The sequence below is a fragment of the Oncorhynchus mykiss genome, chromosome 25 (assembly GCF_057628025.1).
Source record: "Oncorhynchus mykiss isolate SJ-2025 chromosome 25, ASM5762802v1, whole genome shotgun sequence".
NCBI lineage: Eukaryota > Metazoa > Chordata > Actinopteri > Salmoniformes > Salmonidae > Oncorhynchus > Oncorhynchus mykiss.
In genome coordinates, this window is record NC_143046.1 from 15,837,501 (window position 1) to 15,854,185 (window position 16,685).

Below are 16,685 nucleotides of genomic sequence, written 5' to 3' on the forward strand. Positions count from 1 at the left end.
GAGGACTATAATATGATGGGACAACAAGAGGAAGTGTTATTGTCTGGGACTGACCGGGTTTCAAACCTGGGTTGTCTGTACGAGTCATGCCTGTGTTAGCCCTCTGAGCTAAAGCCTAGACATTTGCTGTGGGTTCACTGAACTACCTCTCCTCTACAATGAACCGACCTGGGGATCCGTACTCGTGGCGCGGCAGGCGACAGATCTTAGGCATCACCTCGATCAGAGTCTTCACATACTGCAGGATAGTGCCCTGCAACTAAGTAGGGAAGAGAAGAGGGGGAGGAAGTATCAGAGGGATAGGGGCAAGAAGTATCAGAGGGAGAGGAAGTATCAGAGGGATAGGGGCAAGAAGTATCAGAGGGATAGGGGCAAGAAGTATCAGAGGGAGAGGAAGTATCAGAGGGAGAGGAAGTATCAGAGGGAGAGGAAGTATCAGAGGGAGAGGAAGTATCAGAGGGAGAGGGGGAGGAAGTATCAGAGGGAGAGGGGGAGGAAGTGTCAGAGGGACAGGAAGTATCAGAGGGAGAGGGGGAGGAAGTATCAGAGGGAGAGGAAGTATCAGAGGGAGAGGAAGTATCAGAGGGAGACGGGGAGGAAGTATCAGAGGGAGAGGAAGTATCAGAGGGAGAGGAAGTATCAGAGGGAGAGGGGGAGGAAGTATCAGAGGGAGAGGGGGAGGAAGTATCAGAGGGAGAGGAAGTATCAGAGGGAGAGGAAGTATCAGAGGGAGAGGAAGTATCAGAGGGAGAGTAAGTATCAGAGGGAGAGGGAGAGGAAGTATCAGAGGGAGACGGGGAGGAAGTATCAGAGGGAGAGGAAGTATCAGAGGGAGAGGAAGTATCAGAGGGAGAGGAAGTATCAGAGGGAGAGGGGGAGGAAGTATCAGAGGGAGAGGGGGAGGAAGTATCACAGGGAGAGGAAGTATCAGAGGGAGAGGAAGTATCAGAGGGAGAGGAAGTATCAGAGGGAGAGGGAGAGGAAGTATCAGAGGGAGACGGGGAGGAAGTATCAGAGGGAGAGGAAGTATCAGAGGGAGAGGAAGTATCAGAGGGAGAGGGGGAGGAAGTATCAGAGGGAGAGGAAGTATCAGAGGGAGAGGAAGTATCAGAGGGAGAGGAAGTATCAGAGAGGGAGGAAGTATCAGAGGGAGAGGAAGTATCAGAGGGAGAGGAAGTATCAGAGGGAGAGGAAGTATCAGAGGGAGAGGAAGTATCAGAGGGAGAGGAAGTATCAGAGGGAGAGGAAGTATCAGAGGGGGAGGAAGTATCAGAGGGAGAGTGGGAGGAAGTATCAGAGGGAGAGGAAGTATCAGAGGGAGAGTGGGAGGAAGTATCAGAGGGAGAGGATAAAAAGAGAGGAGATTAGTTGGATCGACTTTTTTTAACAGAGGCTGCTATGTAGGAGTACATTCAGACAATGAGAGACAAATAGCCCATAATACCAGGCTCTTGACTATCTTGAGCAATTCCTCCATCACCACGGCGATGCCCTGGTAACCAAGGAGACGACAGATGGTCTTGAAGTGGGGCGGGCCTACGAAGTTCCTGTAGGAGCTATAGATGTGTGAGTAGGCAATGTTCAGAGGCTGGGAGAGGGAGAGAGGGAGAGGGGGAGGAAATATTACATCAGAAACATGCTCTCAAAAGTGCTCTAAAAATAGTTACACATCATTCTCATTTCTATAGTTGAATGAAAATAGCAGACAGTACACAGTACATACCTTAGACCCATACAGGTAGTACGGCTGCACGTTGGCAGGCTTGTCTCGCTGAGGCTCCTGGGTAAAGGGGATGGCAGTCCGAACGAAGCTGAGGACACAGGGAATGAGATAGAGTTCAGGGGTCATGAGCAGGAGTCCACTTAGGTAATGACTAATTAGAATATAGATAGCCAACTGCTGAACCTGAGCGATGTTTAGATAGACCGGCAATCAGCTGCCCAAGAACAGTAAGCTTGTGAACATGTCCAAGACTACCCAAAAACACCCCCTTCCCCCTACCACTGACCGGTTGGTGGAGCCGTTGTAGCAGTAGTTGGGGAGGAAGTCAAAGTTGAGTTCCCAGAAGACATGGAGCGTGATGCGTCCGTAGGGGGCAGACACATTGTGGTTGGCCTCACGGAACATAGCGTCGAAGCTGTCCAGGGTCATGTGCTTCGAGAGCAGACGATGAGTCAGTCTGTTGATGTCCATCAACCACTCCAACTCCTGATGGGTGGATTAGACAGACAGACAGACAGACAGACAGACAGACAGACAGACAGACAGACAGACAGACAGACAGACAGACAGACAGACAGACAGAGAGAGATAATGATAATGAAAAGATAGAACAAAAGCAGGTAATATTGTGGCCAGTGGAGCATAGGGCCAAGAGGACAGGACAGGACCAATGAGAGTGAGCCTGGTGTGTGAAATGTGACTGACAGTATGCTATCTGAGAGTGTACATTTGACGCAGGGCTAGGAGTGTGAAGTAGTGTTGGTTGTATGGTGTGTGGGAAGGTTGAGACCACGGTATACAGTATGCTCCTGCCCTGGTGTTCTCACCACAATGGAGGTGAGGTCTTCACTCTCAAAGCGACTGATGGCCTGGTCCAGAGACTTGTACATGGCTGCTGAGATCCTCTGGGTGACCAGACGGTTCAGATCGATGGAGCGACCTAGGAGCTGGAGAGAGAGAGAGAGAGAGAGAGAGAGAGAGAGAGAGAGAGAGAGAGAGAGAGAGAGAGAGAGAGAGAGAGAGAGAGAGAGAGAGAGAGAGAGAGAGAGAGAGAGAGAGAGAGAGAGAGAGAGAGATGGAGAGAGAGAGAGAGAGGGATGGAGAGAGAGAGAGAGGGATGGAGAGAGAGAGAGAGAGAGAGAGAGAGAGATGGAGAGAGAGAGAGAGATAGAGAGAGAGAGAGAGAGAGAGAGAGAGAGAGAGAGAGAGAGAGAGAGAGGGAGAAAGAGAGAGAGAGTACCCAAACCTTCCTTAACAAAGCCATCACCTACAGTCCCCTAAGCAAGCTGGTACTGGGGCTGTTCATAAACACAAACAGACCCCACAGAGCCTCAGAACAGCAACACTATTAGACCCAACCAAATCATGAGAAAACAAAAAGATAATTACTTGACACGTTGGAAAGAATTAACAAACAAATTAACAAAAAAACAGAGCAAACTAAAATGGTATTTGGCCCTAAACAGAGAGTACACAGTGGCAGAATACCTGACCACTGTGACTGACCCAAAAATTAAGGAAAGCTTTGACTGTACAGACTCAGTGAGCATAGCCGTGCTTTTGAGAAAGACCGCCGTAGGCAGACATGGCTCTCAAGAGAAGACAGGCTATGTGCTCACTGCCCACAAAATGAGGTGGAAACTGAGCTGCACTTCCTAACCTCCTGCCAAATGTATGACCATATTAGAGACACAGATTTCCCTCAGTTTAGACAGACCCACAAAGATTTCGAAAACAAACCCGATTTTGATAAACTCCCATATCTACTGGGTGAAATACCACAGTGTGCCATCACAACAGCAAGATTTGTGACCTGTTGCCCCAAGAAAAGGGCAACCAGTGAAGAACAAACACCAGTGTAAATAGAGTACATCTTTCAGTCTAATACTGTGAAGAACAAACACCAGTGTAAATAGAGTACATCTTTCAGTCTAACACTGCCCTTTACTTCCTTGTCTAGCTCTTCGTTAGACACATGCTTTGTGTAAGTACTAAATTGTCCTCTCCAAGTTTACTTCCTTGTCTAGCTCTTCGTTAGACACATGCTTTGTGTAAGTACTAAATTGTCCTCTCCAAGTTTACTTCCTTGTCTAGCTCTTCGTTAGACACATGCTTTGTGTAAGTACTAAATTGTCCTCTCCAAGTTTACTTCCTTGTCTAGCTCTTCGTTAGACACATGCTTTGTGTAAGTACTAAATTGTCCTCTCCAAGTTTACTTCCTTGTCTAGCTCTTCGTTAGACACATGCTTTGTGTAAGTACTAAATTGTCCTCTCCAAGTTTACTTCCTTGTCTAGCTCTTCGTTAGACACATGCTTTGTGTAAGTACTAAATTGTCCTCTCCAAGTTTACTTCCTTGTCTAGCTCTTCGTTAGACACATGCTTTGTGTAAGTACTAAATTGTCCTCTCCAAGTTTACTTCCTTGTCTAGCTCTTCGTTAGACACATGCTTTGTGTAAGTACTAAATTGTCCTCTCCAAGTTTACTTCCTTGTCTAGCTCTTCGTTAGACACATGCTTTGTGTAAGTACTAAATTGTCCTCTCCAAGTTCAGCTGGAATTTAGCCCGAAAGGATTTGTAAAACGTGATGCGGTGCAGAGAATATCAGATCTCATCAATGATTGGAGAAGTGTTTAACACCCCCCACCACGTCCTTATCATATAATATCTTGTCATAAGGGCAACGTGACAGCAAGAGAGACATGCTGGAATGTCAATTCTCATCAAATCAATAGGAAGTCTGACTGAAATACGGGACAAATCAACCTTTTATTGTAAATTTGTGGTGTTTTAATTTGTTAATAAAATGTGGGATATGATTTCTTAGACGCGGGACAAAAAGCGAGACTGTCCCAGATAATCACGGACATGTGGTCACCCAGGGTGGTGTACGACAGACCTACCTGTACGTGTCTCTGTTTGAGCAGGGTCTCATAACGGTTGGAGGGGGGGTAGGGGATGATCACACCATAGTTTTTACACTCTGCCCTGAAACGCTTGTCCAGGAGGACACTGTGGAGCAAAACACACAACAACATCCTTCACTGCTTGATTTAACCACCTCAACAACATGATTCAGTCTTGTATCTGTTTACTGTGGTGTCTCCAGCCGTCTCTTACCTTCCAGACATGGCTTTGTAGTAGGCAAATATCTGATCAGCCAGCTTGTAGACAAACTGATCGAAGCACAGGTTCACCTGTAGGAAAAACAGAATCCCTAACTCACTACTCTTGTGGGGATCGGTGATAAATTACTTGTCATTTTATGATTTCTGAGGCGGCCATCTTTGTTTCGTGCTAGTTTACCTCAGCCTCTATCTCATCGTAGAGGAACTGTTTCTTGAACTTGGTCAGAGCGTAGTAGCCACTGTCATTGTAGAGGTCCAGAGGGTACAACACATACCTGGGAGAAATAACAGGCAGGATGGCATCAGCAGGCACAAACCCACACAGACTCAGCATGGACACAATGACAACAGAGAGACAATATCTGTCCCTCACCCTCCATCTCCCTATACTCTTGTATGTTCCTCTCCCTCACCTGCACACACACACACACACACACACACACACACACTCAACATGGACACAATGACAACAGAGAGACAATATCTGTCCCTCACCCTCCATCTCCCTCTACTCTTGTCTGTTCCTCTCCCTCACCTGCACACACACACACACACACACACACAGACTCAACATGGACACAATGACAACAGAGAGACAATATCTGTCCCTCACCCTCCATCTCCCTCTACTCTTGTCTGTTCCTCTCCCTCACCTGCACACACACACACACACAAACTCAACATGGACACAATGACAACAGAGAGACAATATCTGTCCCTCACCCTCCATCTCCCTCTACTCGTCTGTTCCTCTCCCTCACCTGCACACACACACACACACACACACACACACACACACACACACACACACGCACACACACACAGTGGTCTAAACAGTGTCTTACTCCATCATGGATGGCTCCTTGGTCTCCAGTATGTGGTCTGTGAGGATCCAGGGCATGGACATCTCGATGGGGAACTGGATCCTGCGACCCATGGTCAGCTCCAGGAAGAACTCTCTGAACCACAGCTGAGACAGGTCACAGCAGTGCTGCAGCGCCTCTGGAGGACAGGAAGGGAATAACATGATATTATTATATTATTACTAGAGGAAGAACTCTCTGAACCACAGCTGAGACAGGTCACAGCAGTGCTACAGCGCTACCACAGGATAGGAGGGGAAATGACAACATATTATTATAGTGCTCCACAGTGGAGGTGTCATAATACCCATAAAACCTAGCGGTCTAACAAGGAAATGGTTCCAATCGTTTTTCCACCATTCATTTTGCCCATAGGAAATTTTAGAAACACTTAAAGAAAGGTCTGTGTTTCGTGTAGACTTACCCTGGCGTGAAGTCTTGATAACCATGGAACTCTCTTGATCAAGGTGACTTTTATCAATATACTCAGCTCTATTTACTCTCACATTCAAAAGTGCTATTTAGCATCAAAGTAGACACCATGCAAAACTACAAATCCCTGCAAATCCCTGAACCACAGCTTAGACAGGTCACTGCAGTGCTGCAGCACCTCTACAGGACGGGAGGGGAATAACATGACACTAATACAGGACAGGAGGGGAATAACATGACACTAATACAGGACAGGAGGGGAATAACATGACACTAATACAGGACAGGAGGTGAATAACATGACACCAATACAGGACAGCGGGGGAATAACATGACACTAATACAGGACAGGAGGGGAATAACATGACACCAATACAGGACAGGAGGTGAATAACATGACACTAATACAGGACATGAGGGGAATAACATGACACCAATACAGAACAGGAGGTGAATAACATGACACCAATACAGGACAGGAGGTGAATAACATGACACCAATACAGGACAGCGGGGGAATAACATGATATTATAACAGGAGATAAATAACATGATATTATAACGGGAGAAAAACAACATGATATTATGGAGGTGATCAATTGAATGGTTGGTGTGTGTGTGTGTGTGTGTGTGTGTGTGTGTGTGTGTGTGTGTGTGTGTGTGTGTGTGTGTGTGTGTGTGTGTGTGTATACATACCGCTGAAGTTGAGCAGGTGTGTGAAGAAGAAGGAGTGTTTGTGGAAGTCTTCTATAGCCAGTACTATGGGTCCATCCAGACTGCTGCGTAGAGTCTTCTTAGAACCACTCTTATCAGCTATCAACGACTCCAGCATGGTACGAACCATGTACAGCTTGAGAGGGAGAGAGAAAGAAAAGTCTAAATAGTCCATTCCCTTACAAAGTCCCTGTACTTGATCCTGTCCCTACAGCATGCCTCCATCCCCGAGTCACATCAGTCTCTTCCTAATTCCCCTAAACCTCTGTTACCCTTCCCTCTCTACCCTGGTGTACCTGTGTGCTCGAGGGTCCCACAGCTCTGCGGGGCACCTTGATGTCGAACCCTCCCTTGGGGTCCTTCTCCCCCCTGAGACAAGGGTCATTGGGAGGCTCCCGAGCCCCCTCCCAGTCACATATGGTCTTACGGATCGCCTGCAGGACACTAGAGAGAGAGAAGGTTATCAGAGAATCAGCATTATAGAGAATGACTATCGGTATGTCCCAAATTGCACCCTATTCCCTATATAGTGCACTACTTTTGACCAGGGCCCATAGCACTACTTTTGACCAGGGCCATAGGTATAGGGGGCCATTTAAGAAGCAGCCTAGCTAACGATGGAAGGTCCATGGTTCTACTGTATCTAGCAAACAGTGAAAATTGTGCCGTACGCATACTTGAGCCTTTGAGGGGACTTGAGCCTTTTTTTCCAAGGTGTTTTTCATCAAGACCAGATAACAAGATGCTACAGTACCTCTTAAGAGGTTCTCTTGCCTGAAATATGTTAACAGTTGAACAAGAATGAGTGCAGCCAGTATGGTACCTGATGAGAACGTTCTTCTTCTTGCGTACGGCCTGACGTAGAGGCTCCCTGAGGGTCATCTGGGCAAAGTCCTGCAGGGCTGCATAGATGGTGTTCCTTATGGCCTGGTTGAATACGCTCTCCATACGACCCATCAACACCTACAACGCAGATACCCTCATCAACACCAAAGTAGACCCACGGTGGTGAAACGATGCTATGTTACTATTCTGTAAGCGTCCCAACGATGTCATGACCTAGCTGTCTGTAGGTACAGTGTGTGTTTCTGACCTGCAGTCCCTTGATCATGGCGATGACCTCGACCAGGGCAAACTTCTCCTCTGAGGTGTAGTTGTAACGTGTAGCTCTCTCATACTCCTCCGCTGTGCCAGGACAGTCCTTGTTACAGAACTTATCTGTTGGGTGGACCAGCTTCCACGAGTACTGAGAGAGAGAATATGGTGTCAGAGTAAACTGAAAATCACAGGACCTGGTAGAAATATAATGACTTAATTCATTAAAATAAATAAATAAAAATATATGGGACCAAGCACGTACTACACACGTCCCCTTCTCAACATAAACCACGCACACACACACACACCCCGTTCCCCTACTCACCACTTCCATGACGTGTGTGCTCCACTTGGACAGCAGCTGTAACCCTCTGAGTGCCAGGTCAAACAGTTCCCTGTACTCCTCGTCTGACTTGTGACTGTCCAGGCCTGACCCGGTCACTACCTCACTGTTACTGTAGCGAGCCAGCTCCGAGATGAACCGGATGTGGTCATCACGAATCTGAACCATCTGCTCACACAGGTTGTACTGGGGAGAGATGGAGCTCTGGGTACACGTCCACCTGTAGGAGAGAGGTCAGAGGTCAGGGTTCACACAGGTTGTACTGGGGAGAGATGGAGCTCTGGGTACACGTCCACCTGTAGGAGAGAGGTCAGAGGTCAGGGTTCACACAGGTTGTACTGGGGAGAGATGGAGCTCTGGGTACTCGTCCCCCTGTAGGAGAGAGGTCAGAGGTCAGGGTTCACACAGGTTGTACTGGGGAGGTGAAGCTCTAGGTACACATCCACCTGTAGGAGAGAAGTCAGAGGTCAGGGTTCACACAGGTTGTACTGGGGGAGGTGAAGCTCTGGGTACACATCCACCTATAGGAGAGTCAGGGGATAGGAGAGGGCCGAGTATATGCTGATTTTTGCTATTTCTTTTCAATATGTATCCAATTAAGACCTAGACAACCAGGTGTGGAGAGTTCCTAACTAACCAATTAAGACCTAACCAGGTGTGGGGAGTTCCTAACTAACCAATTAAGACCTAGACAACCAGGTGTGGAGAGTTCCTAACTAACCAATTAAGACCAGGTGTGGAGAATTCCTAACTAACCAATTAAGACCTAACCAGGTGTGGAGAATTCCTAACTAACCAATTAAGACCTAACCAGGTGTGGGGAGTTCCTAACTAACCAATTAAGACCTAGACAACCAGGTGTGGAGAGTTCCTAACAAACCAATTAAGACCTAGACAACCAGGTCTGGGGAGTTCCTAACTAACCAATTAAGACCTAACCAGGTGTGGAGAATTCCTAACTAACCAATTAAGACCTAACCAGGTGTGGGGAGTTCCTAACTAACCAATTAAGACCTAGACAACCAGGTCTGGGGAGTTCCTAACTAACCAATTAAGACCTAGACAACCACGTGTGGGGAGTTCCTAACAAACCAATTAAGACCTAACCAGGTGTGGGGAGTTCCTACCTAACCAATTAAGACCTAGACAACCTGGTGTGGGGAGTTCCTAACTAACCAATTAAGACCTAGACAACCACGTGTGGGGAGTTCCTAACAAACCAATTAAGACCTAGACAACCACGTGTGGGGAGTTCCTAACTAACCAATTAAGACCTAGACAACCAGGTGTGGGGAGTTCCTAACAAACCAATTAAGACCTAGACAACCAGGTCTGGGGAGTTCCTAACAAACCAATTAAGACCTAGACAACCACGTGTGGGGAGTTCCTAACAAACCAATTAAGACCTAGACAACCACGTGTGGGGAGTTCCTAACAAACCAATTAAGACCTAGACAACCAGGTGTGGGGAGTTCCTAACTAACCAATTAAGACCTAGACAACCAGGTGTGGGGAGTTCCTAACTAACCAATTAAGACCTAGACAACCAGGTGTGGGGAGTTCCTAACTAACCAATTAAGACCTAGACAACCAGGTGTGGGGAGTTCCTAACTAACCAATTAAGACCTAGACAAGCAAGTGTGGGGAGTTCCTAACAAACCAATTAAGACCTAGACCTAGTGGGGTAGAGGCTGGGGTTGAGTTTGACACCTGTGGGGTAGAGGCTGGGGTTGAGTTTGACACCTGTGGGGTAGGGGCTGGGGTTGAGTTTGACACCTGTGGGGTAGAGGCTGGGGTTGAGTTTGACACCTGTGGGGTAGAGGCTGGGGTTGAGTTTGACACCTGTGGGGTAGAGGCTGGGGTTGAGTTTGACACCTGTGGGGTAGAGGCTGGGGTTGAGTTTGACACCTGTGGGGTAGAGGCTGGGGTTGAGTTTGACACTTGTGGGGTAGAGGCTGGGGTTGAGTTTGACACCTGTGGGGTAGAGGCTGGGGTTGAGTTTGACACTTGTGGGGTAGAGGCTGGGGTTGAGTTTGACACTTGTGGGGTAGAGGCTGGGGTTGAGTTTGACACCTGTGGGGTAGAGGCTGGGGTTGAGTTTGACACCTGTGGGGTAGAGGCTGGGGTTGAGTTTGACACCTGTGGTTTAGAGGCTGGGGTTGAGTTTGACAACTGTGGGGTAGAGGCTGGGGATGAGTTTGACACCTGTGGGGTAGAGGCTGGGGTTGAGTTTGACACCTGTGGGGTAGAGGCTGGGGTTGAGTTTGACACCTGTGGGGTAGAGGCTGGGGTTGAGTTTGACACCTGTGGTTTAGAGGCTGGGGTTGAGTTTGACACCTGTGGGGTAGAGGCTGGGGTTGAGTTTGACACTTGTGGGGTAGAGGCTGGGGTTGAGTTTGACACCTGTGGGGTAGAGGCTGGGGTTGAGTTTGACACTTGTGGGGTAGAGGCTGGGGTTGAGTTTGACACTTGTGGGGTAGAGGCTGGGGTTGAGTTTGACACCTGTGGGGTAGAGGCTGGGGTTGAGTTTGACACCTGTGGGGTAGAGGCTGGGGTTGAGTTTGACACCTGTGGTTTAGAGGCTGGGGTTGAGTTTGACAACTGTGGGGTAGAGGCTGGGGATGAGTTTGACACCTGTGGGGTAGAGGCTGGGGTTGAGTTTGACACCTGTGGGGTAGAGGCTGGGGTTGAGTTTGACACCTGTGGGGTAGAGGCTGGGGTTGAGTTTGACACCTGTGGTTTAGAGGCTGGGGTTGAGTTTGACACTTGTGGGGTAGAGGCTGGGGTTGAGTTTGACACTTGTGGAGTAGAGGCTGGGGTTGACTTTGACACCTGTGGGGTAGAGGCTGGGGTTCAAGACTTGTTAGAGGTCTGAGTTTTCAGAGTTTGTCAGTTTAAAGATGGATGATGTTCTTACTTGGACTTGTTCTCCTCGTAGTGGGCGCTGGTCTCTATGTAACGTGATAGTTCTATCTGCATATCTCCAAACAGAGGCACCACCTGCAGCTGAGGCATCAAACAAGACACACAGACAGAGACAGACAGAGACAGACAGAGACAGACAGAGACAGACAGAGACACACAGACAGAGACAGAGACAGACAGAGACACACAGACAGAGACAGACAGGGCTTCAGTCAGGATGTGTGATCCAATAATAACATATTGGTGTTAAAGTACTGACATGGCCACAAGGAAAAGTTAGATGGCTGCTTTGGTGTGGAGAGCACACACACACACACACACACACACACACACACACCAACCTTGAAGAACTTGTCGATCTTTCCCAGGTTGATCCTCTTCTTGGCGTCTAGTTTGTAGATGTTACTGACGTTACCGTCCATCAGATAGAGACCAAAACCCATCACCTGACACACACACACACAGAGTGGGATATTACACAAACCCATCACCTGACAGGTAGTTAAGATCTAGACAGAGGCAGGTATCTAGAGAAAGGCAGGTAGTTAAGATCCAGACAGAGACAGGTATCTAGAGAAAGGCAGGTAGTTAAGATCCAGTCAGAGACAGGTATCTAGAGAAAGGCAGGTAGTTAAGATCCAGTCAGAGACAGGTATCTAGAGAAAGGCAGGTAGTTAAGATCCAGACAGAGACAGGTATCTAGAGAAAGGCAGGTAGTTAAGATCCAGACCGAGACAGGTATCTAGAGAAAGGCAGGTAGTTAAGATCCAGACAGAGACAGGTATCTAGAGAAAGGCAGGTAGTTAAGATCCAGTCAGAGACAGGTATCTAGAGAAAGGCAGGTAGTTAAGATCCAGTCAGAGACAGGTATCTAGAGAAAGGCAGGTAGTTAAGATCCAGACAGAGACAGGTATCTAGAGAAAGGCAGGTAGTTAAGATCCAGACAGAGACAGGTATCTAGAGAAAGGCAGGTAGTTAAGATCCAGACCGAGACAGGTATCTAGAGAAAGGCAGGTAGTTAAGATCCAGACAGAGACAGGTATCTAGAGAAAGGCAGGTAGTTAAGATCCAGTCAGAGACAGGTATCTAGAGAAAGGCAGGTAGTTAAGATCCAGACAGAGACAGGTATCTAGAGAAAGGCAGGTAGTTAAGATCCAGACCGAGACAGGTATCTAGAGAAAGGCAGGTAGTTAAGATCCAGACAGAGACAGGTATCTAGAGAAAGGCAGGTAGTTAAGATCCAGACAGAGACAGGTATCTAGGAAAGGCAGGTAGTTAAGATCCAGACAGAGACAGGTATCTAGAGAAAGGCAGGTAGTTAAGATCCAGACAGAGACAGGTATCTAGAGAAAGGCAGGTAGTTAAGATCCAGACAGAGACAGGTATCTAGAGAAAGGCAGGTAGTTAAGATCCAGACAGAGACACTTATCTAGAGAAAGGCAGGTAGTTAAGATCCAGACAGAGACAGGTACAGTGCCTTGCGAAAGTATTCGGCCCCCTTGAACTTTGCGACCTTTTGCCACATTTCAGGCTTCAAACATAAAGATATAAAACTGTATTTTTTTGTGAAGAATCAACAACAAGTGGGACACAATCATGAAGTGGAACGACATTTATTGGATATTTCAAACTTTTTTAACAAATCAAAAACTGAACAATTGGGCGTGCAAAATTATTCAGCCCCTTTACTTTCAGTGCAGCAAACTCTCTCCAGAAGTTCAGTGAGGATCTCTGAATGATCCAATGTTGACCTAAATGACTAATGATGATAAATACAATCCACCTGTGTGTAATCAAGTCTCCGTATAAATGCACCTGCACTGTGATAGTCTCAGAGGGCCGTCAAAAGCGCAGAGAGCATCATGAAGAACAAGGAACACACCAGGCAGGTCCGAGATACTGTTGTGAAGAAGTTTAAAGCCGGATTTGGATACAAAAAGATTTCCCAAGCTTTAAACATCCCAAGGAGCACTGTGCAAGTGATAATATTGAAATGGAAGGAGTATCAGACCACTGCAAATCTACCAAGACCTGGCCGTCCCTCTAAACTTTCAGCTCATACAAGGAGAAGACTGATCAGAGATGCAGCCAAGAGGCCCATGATCACTCTGGATGAACTGCAGAGATCTACAGCTGAGGTGGGAGACTCTGTCCATAGGACAACAATCAGTCGTATATTGCACAAATCTGGCCTTTATGGAAGAGTGGCAAGAAGAAAGCCATTTCTTAAAGATATTCATAAAAAGTGTTGTTTAAAGTTTGCCACAAGCCACCTGGGAGACACACCAAACATGTGGAAGAAGGTGCTCTGGTCAGATGAAACCAAAATTGAACTTTTTGTCAACAATGCAAAACGTTATGTTTGGCGTAAAAGCAACACAGCTGAACACACCATCCCCACTGTCAAACATGGTGGTGGCAGCATCATGGTTTGGGCCTGCTTTTCTTCAGCAGGGACAGGGAAGATGGTTAAAATTGATGGGAAGATGGATGGAGACAAATACAGGACTTTTTTCAGTTTTTGATTTGTTAAAAAAGTTTGAAATATCCAATAAATGTCGTTCCACTTCATGATTGTGTCCCACTCGTTGTTGATTCTTCACAAAAAAATACAGTTTTATATCTTTATGTTTGAAGCCTGAAATGTGGCAAAAGGTAGCAAAGTTCAAGGGGGCATGAATACTTTCGCAAGGCACTGTATCTAGAGAAAGGCAGGTAGTTAAGATCCAGACAGAGACAGGTATCTTGAGAAAGGCAGGTAGTTAAGATCCAGACAGAGATAGGTATCTAGAGAAAGGCAGGTAGTTAAGATCCAGACAGAGACAGGTATCTAGAGAAAGGCAGGTAGTTAAGATCCAGACAGAGACAGGTATCTAGAGAAAGGCAGGTAGTTAAGATCCAGACAGAAACAGTTATCTAGAGAAAGGCAGGTAGTTAAGATCCAGACAGAGACCGGTATCTAAAGAAAGGCAGGTAGTTAAGATCCTGACAGAGACCGGTATCTAGAGAAAGGCAGGTAGTTAAGATCCAGACAGAAACAGGTAGTTAAGATCCAGACAGAGACAGGTATCTAGAGAAAGGCAGGTAGTTAAGATCCAGACAGAGACAGGTATCTAGAGAAAGGCAGGTAGTTAAGATCCTGACAGAGACCGGTATCTAGAGAAAGGCAGGTAGTTAAGATCCAGACAGAAACAGGTAGTTAAGATCCAGACAGAGACAGGTATCTAGAGAAAGGCAGGTAGTTAAGATCCAGACAGAGACAGGTATCTAGAGAAAGGCAGGTAGTTAAGATCCAGACAGAGACCGGTATCTAAAGAAAGGCAGGTAGTTAAGATCCTGACAGAGACCGGTATCTAGAGAAAGGCAGGTAGTTAAGATCCAGACAGAGACAGGTAGTTAAGATCCTGACAGAGACCGGTATCTAGAGAAAGGCAGGTAGTTAAGATCCAGACAGAAACAGGTAGTTAAGATCCAGACAGAAACAGGTAGTTAAGATCCTGACAGAGACCGGTATCTAGAGAAAGGCAGGTAGTTAAGATCCAGACAGAAACAGGTAGTTAAGATCCAGACAGAGACAGGTATCTAGAGAAAGGCAGGTAGTTAAGATCCAGACAGAAACAGGTAGTTAAGATCCAGACAGAGACAGGTATCTAGAGAAAGGCAGGTAGTTAAGATCCAGACAGAGACCGGTATCTAAAGAAAGGCAGGTAGTTAAGATCCTGACAGAGACCGGTATCTAGAGAAAGGCAGGTAGTTAAGATCCAGACAGAAACAGGTAGTTAAGATCCAGACAGAGACAGGTATCTAGAGAAAGGCAGGTAGTTAAGATCCAGACAGAGACAGGTATCTAGAGAAAGGCAGGTAGTTAAGATCCTGACAGAGACAGGTATCTAGAGAAAGGCAGGTAGTTAAGATCCTGACAGAGACCGGTATCTAGAGAAAGGCAGGTAGTTAAGATCCAGACAGAAACAGGTAGTTAAGATCCAGACAGAGACAGGTATCTAGAGAAAGGCAGGTAGTTAAGATCCAGTCAGAGACAGGTATCTAGAGAAAGGCAGGTAGTTAAGATCCAGACCGAGACAGGTATCTAGAGAAAGGCAGGTAGTTAAGATCCAGACAGAGACCTGTATCTAGAGAAAGGCAGGTAGTTAAGATCCAGACAGAGACAGGTATCTAGAGAAAGGCAGGTAGTTAAGATCCAGTCAGAGACAGGTATCTAGAGAAAGGCAGGTAGTTAAGATCCAGACAGAGACCGGTATCTAGAGAAAGGCAGGTAGTTAAGATCCAGACAGAAACAGGTAGTTAAGATCCAGACAGAGACAGGTATCTAGAGAAAGGCAGGTAGTTAAGATCCAGACAGAAACAGGTAGTTAAGATCCAGACAGAGACAGGTATCTAGAGAAAGGCAGGTAGTTAAGATCCAGACAGAAACAGGTAGTTAAGATCTAGACAGAGGCAGGTATCTAGAGAAAGGCAGGTAGTTAAGATCCAGACAGAGACCGGTATCTAGAGAAAGGCAGGTAGTTAAGATCCAGACAGAAACAGGTAGTTAAGATCCAGACAGAGACAGGTATCTAGAGAAAGGCAGGTAGTTAAGATCCAGACAGAAACAGGTAGTTAAGATCCAGACAGAGACAGGTATCTAGAGAAAGGCAGGTAGGACAAAGAGTTAGATGAGGCTCTTACCTTGAGCAGCATGTGTTTCTCGCTGGGTGTCAGGTACATTTTGTTCTCATAGTAATCAACACTGATGTTGACAATGTCTGCTAACAACTCTTCATAGCCAGGAATCACCTCCAACTGCTGCTGCAGACACTACAGAGAGAAATATACACACTATTACTGCTGACACTACAGAGATAAATATACACACTATTACTGCTGCTGCAGACACTACAGAGATAAATATACACACTATTACTGCTGCTGCAGACACTACAGAGATAAATATACACACTATTACTGCTGCTGCAGACACTACAGAGATAAATATACACACTATTACTGCTGCTGCAGACACTACAGAGATAAATATACACACTATTACTGCAGACACTACAGAGATAAATATACACACTATTACTACTGCTGCAGACACTACAGAGAGAAATATACACACTATTACTGCTGACACTACAGAGATAAATATACACACTATTACTGCTGCTGCAGACACTACAGAGATAAATATACACACTATTACTGCTGACACTACAGAGATAAATATACACACTATTACTACTGCTGCAGACACTACAGAGAGAAATATACACACTATTACTGCAGACACTACAGAGAGAAATATACACACTATTACTGAGGACACTACAGAGAGAAATATACACACTATTACTGCTGCTGCAGACACTACAGAGAGAAATATACACACTATTACTGCAGACACTACAGAGATAAATATACACACTATTACTACTGCTGCAGACACTACAGAGAGAAATAT

At 46.3% G+C, this 16,685-nt stretch overlaps 1 protein-coding gene across 2 annotated transcripts in view; it reads right to left on the minus strand.

The window, feature by feature from the left end:
- LOC110504382 (cytoplasmic FMR1-interacting protein 2) overlaps nt 1-16,685 on the minus strand; it is a 79,713-nt gene that overhangs the window by 7,808 nt on the left and 55,220 nt on the right. For both annotated transcript variants that reach the window (XM_090221551.1, XM_090221550.1), the window contains exons 8-24: nt 15,911-16,039; nt 11,566-11,670; nt 11,217-11,305; nt 8,282-8,519; nt 7,952-8,104; nt 7,682-7,821; nt 7,155-7,302; nt 6,841-6,994; nt 5,695-5,851; nt 5,028-5,124; nt 4,842-4,918; nt 4,625-4,733; nt 2,551-2,670; nt 2,010-2,209; nt 1,724-1,811; nt 1,445-1,588; nt 169-259 (exon numbers count right to left, since the gene is read on the minus strand). In XM_090221551.1, the coding sequence (XP_090077677.1) occupies nt 169-259; nt 1,445-1,588; nt 1,724-1,811; nt 2,010-2,209; nt 2,551-2,670; nt 4,625-4,733; nt 4,842-4,918; nt 5,028-5,124; nt 5,695-5,851; nt 6,841-6,994; nt 7,155-7,302; nt 7,682-7,821; nt 7,952-8,104; nt 8,282-8,519; nt 11,217-11,305; nt 11,566-11,670; nt 15,911-16,039 (2,239 nt within the window). The remainder of the gene's footprint in view (nt 1-168; nt 260-1,444; nt 1,589-1,723; nt 1,812-2,009; nt 2,210-2,550; nt 2,671-4,624; nt 4,734-4,841; nt 4,919-5,027; nt 5,125-5,694; nt 5,852-6,840; nt 6,995-7,154; nt 7,303-7,681; nt 7,822-7,951; nt 8,105-8,281; nt 8,520-11,216; nt 11,306-11,565; nt 11,671-15,910; nt 16,040-16,685) is intronic.